Source organism: Adiantum capillus-veneris, chromosome 2 (assembly GCF_014529385.1).
Source record: "Adiantum capillus-veneris isolate H3 chromosome 2, ASM1452938v2, whole genome shotgun sequence".
Lineage (NCBI taxonomy): Eukaryota > Viridiplantae > Streptophyta > Polypodiopsida > Polypodiales > Pteridaceae > Adiantum > Adiantum capillus-veneris.
The window spans coordinates 77,956,921-77,961,101 of NC_140932.1; the positions used below are offsets into that span (position 1 = coordinate 77,956,921).

Here is a 4,181-nt window from a genome sequence, read left to right on the forward strand (position 1 = left end):
CGCCCTCCATCGCCGGCTGCCTGCTTCCCCACCCTACACCCAGATATTCTCTCTCTCTCTCTCTCTCTCTCTCTCTCTCTCTCTCTCTCTCAGAATTATGCCCCATATGGACCTTATCCCTAATTTCCTCTGCAGTTACACATACATGCGGGTATATATAGCTCGTGCTAGGCTCCCTCATTGCACATCATACAGGCTGCCTTTAATCTTTGTTCACTCTCTGTAGCGACTTTATTACACAAAGTAGCCCCTCGACTAATTCCATAGCCTCCCAAGCCATAGCTTCCCAAGCTCTGATCCAGCTTCTCATACTAGGTTTAATGTATAGCTGCAAGCTATATTATTCGATTAGCACAACATTACGATGGATCAAAAACCAGAAACTATACTGTTGACACAAACTATTTCTGAGCCTCCATGTTATACCGCTACATCAGCACCTCCCGCTCATGATCATCACGAGCATAAAATTAGTCCATCACTTGACATTCTCAGCTTAGTGAAACCGCCCATGCCCAAAAGCGGCTGTGAGGCTCTCGATCTTCTGGAGAACCTTTCGTGCAATGCTGACCTTGTTCAAAATGAGACGCTCTCCGCCATCCTGCGCCGAAATGCAAAGACCGAGTATTTGGCGCGATACGGGCTTCAAGGAAGGAGCGATCCACAGAGCTTCAAATCACTCCTCCCTATGATCACATATGAGGACCTTCAGCCACATATCCAACGCATCGCTAACGGAGACTCCTCACCCATCCTCTCTGCATGCCCTGTTTCTGAATTTCTTACCAGGTATATCACTTAGGCACAGCAAATTTTACACCTCAATACATTTCCCACTTAACAGCTAGAGTTGGTGTGAGCAAAACCAGAGAAAACCTCACGTAGCTGAATTGGAAATGCAATAGTTGCTAAAAACTCAAAAGGGCAATTACAAACCTTTCATTGTTATATCTACCCGTAAGACATATTCAATTGAATTGAGCTTGATATATAATGCCCTTTTGACCATGAAGATTTTATATATTAACTCTTTGATGGATATATAATTACAGCTCAGGGACCTCAGCGGTGAGCGCAAGTTGATGCCCACAATTCACGACGAATTTGAAAGGAGATGCCTCCTCTACAGCTTTCTCATGCCCATCATGAACCAGTAAGTATGTCAACTAAGTTCTGATTTATTTGGCAGTTCTGCTATATTTCAATATAAAGATACACTTTTGCCCATGATAGGTACCTTCGCTAATTATGGATTATCATGCTTGCAGATATGTACCTGACTTGGACAAGGGCAAAGGTATGTACTTCTACTTCATCAAGTCGGAGGTGAAGACTCCTGGAGGCTTGCTTGCACGCCCCGTCCTAACAAGCTACTACAAGAGCCACTGGTTCACAGGGCGTCCTTACGATCCTTGCAATGTGTACACGAGCCCTAACGAGACCGTATTGTGCCCAGATTCCTTCCAGAGCATGTACAGCCAGATGTTATGTGGCCTTCTGCATCGCACCGATGTGCTTCGCATGGGCGCTGTCTTTGCCTCAGGTTTTCTACGTGCCATCCGCTTCTTGCAAGACAATTGGCAGCAGCTCTGTGCCGACATTCGCACTGGAGAGCTCAGTCATATAATCACACATGAGCCCTCGAGGCGTGCTGTCGGTGCTCTCCTTACATCCATGGGTCCCAATATGGAGAGTGCCAATGAGATCGCCAGCATTTGCTCAAAATGCCAGGAAAGGTCTAGTTGGAAGGGCATTATCCCACTCATCTGGCCCCGAACCAAGTACATCGATGTTATTGTGACAGGCGCCAAGGCGCAATACATTCCAATGCTGAATATGTCGGGTCATCTCCTCCTACCTCAGCCCTCGCTATCCCACATGGCACCCCGCCGCCTTGCAACGTAATGCTGTCGCATCTTGAGGTAGCTGCGAAGTTCTAATCACTGCGCCGCGGGTTGACATAGAGAAGAAGCTTAGTCCCTCAAGCAACAAATGAGTTGTAATTTTCACTCTTGTTTAGGCTTATACATGGCTATGCACAAACATAAGAAACACGAGCTTGTAAAAATTGATTTTGTTTAAATTGTTGGTTCCTTTTCCGACCAAAGTATTTTTTCATTCCATGCAAAAGATTTTAGTTTTTCTCTTGCTTCGAAATCTGAAATTTTCAAACCCCTCGATTGTAATTAGTTGCTTTTAGTGGCCCCCTCCTTTGTTGAATTTGTACAATGCATCCAAGAGTGAGTCTTTCCTTTGTCATATCATAATACAAAGCATCTCAGTTTTCTTTTACACATGCATGGAGAAGGATTATTGGTGAATAAAACAATATATACATGGTGGGACTAGTGTATGGACTATTCATAGATTTTAGCTCAATGAGCACATGGTGTTATAATAATGAGTAAAAATATATGAAAAAATTATGGATATGAAAAGATATTGAAATCATATGATATGGTCCCTCTTTGTATTATTTTAGGTGAAAGAGGAAAAGGTATGCAAGTAAATGAAAATAATATAATAAACGTGACTAAGAGAGTAAAAATCATTTTTTGTTTTCACAAGGATGAGGGTGATTTGTATAAAAGAAAAATATGAGATTAGAGTATGTACACATTGGTAAAAAATATACTTATGGTGTAAGAGGATGAAAGAAGGCATACACAGGTTTAATAAAACACACACCTAAGTATGAATATTTAAATAAAATACCAAAATATTTATAAAAATCCCTATATTTAGGCCCTATGTACAATGAAATATATACACACAAATGGGCCATAATATTTTTTGTTTTTGTTTTTTTTTTTACTCAACTATCCTAAATGACTAGCTAGCTGAGGGTTTTTAAGAAAATATGGGAAAAGTCTCCTAACTCATACACGCCTATGTACAGTGAAATGATAGGGATAGCCACAGTGTTTGGGTGATTTTGATAGGGCGAGGTAGCTCACTATGACAATTATGGAAAGCCGAAAAACGACTATCAATACATTAAACAAACGAACATCAAATCTCAGTGATGAATAGAGAAGAAAATCTAAACAAGTTATAATTTGATCCTCGCATAATTTAAATTTCTCAAGTATAGCATATAGACAAGAATGGACAAAACTCCATGTGAATACAATATATATTATAAAAAAGAGAAAAATTGCTCAAATACAATGTTTATGGCTTTAAGAGGTCTCTCTCTCATCCTCGTATAACTCAGCATAACTCCCTACATGTTTATATAGAGCTCTCCGTTTAGGCAAATGTCCTCCGTTGATTTTGTAGATCCTCTGCATGTATCCCATAGAGAGTAGAAACATCAGGCTCGTCTGGCACCACCTCAGCGGCTTCCGACTCAACATCCTCTCCAATCTCCTCCATTGATGCCGCTGTGATTGGCACATGATAGCCCTCATACATCCGTGCACTACGAGGGGCTACCTCTATGGCATACCACCAGTTTGATGTAGACTTTGTAGGATGAAATACCACCTGCAAGAGCCACGTAACTTACATGAGTGCTTCTAGACCACCAGTCCTCTAAAATTGGATGATAAATATTTCTAGACTTACATGTTCACAATGCTTGGATAGTATGAAAGTGTCTTTAGGTAGATCCATTTTTTAGTTGAATCCACCTCAAAGAAACCCGACTCTCCTCTGCGCACAGTAGCGTTGCAACCCTCCATGTTTATCTTGAATCATTGCACATCAAACAAATCCACAAAAAATCCTCTATAATTGATCCTCAAAATCTCTTTTATCATGGGCCAAAGTAAGTGAGTTCCACCACCACAGGATCAGCATCAGAGGACCGTCGTCGACTGGACTGTTCAAATTTTGCCATGATTTCATAATTTTGTGTAAAACGCTTTTTGTCAATCCATTACACCCTAAAACGTCGACCTTTACACCATGCTACGGTGTATGACTCGTACTACAACCAACAAAGATTATGAGTGGCCCTCCAAACATCTAGAAAGCCACGAGTCGTATATTGCAAACTTACCCTTGGTCATGCAACCTCGAGAGTACTCCCCCTCCTCCTCAGTCACTTGTTTGCCGCACTGTTGTGCGCTTTTCAATTGGTTATGCAACCATCTTAAGCTCATAAATGTTGGTAGGCTCTCAAGACCCACAGGATAATGCATAAGTGGTCGTCTTGCCCGTCTCCACTCAATTTG

At 41.5% G+C, this 4,181-nt stretch overlaps 1 protein-coding gene across 2 annotated transcripts; it reads left to right on the top strand.

Annotated features, from left to right (window-relative positions):
• The first annotated feature begins 653 nt into the window (after positions 1-653).
• LOC147463033 (indole-3-acetic acid-amido synthetase GH3.3-like) lies at positions 654-2,095 on the top strand. Of its 2 annotated transcripts, XM_086527964.1 has the most exons (3): positions 654-789; positions 1,053-1,153; positions 1,269-2,095. In XM_086527964.1, exons 2-3 carry the CDS (start codon positions 1,083-1,085, stop codon positions 1,903-1,905), a joined length of 708 nt encoding a protein of 235 aa, XP_086384090.1. In that variant the 5' UTR covers positions 654-789; positions 1,053-1,082; the 3' UTR covers positions 1,906-2,095. The 2 variants fall into 2 exon arrangements, with proteins under 2 accessions (XP_086384090.1, XP_086384093.1); XM_086527967.1 differs by lacking the exon at positions 654-789 and having other exon boundaries at positions 798-1,153.
• The last annotated feature ends 2,086 nt before the right edge of the window (positions 2,096-4,181 follow it).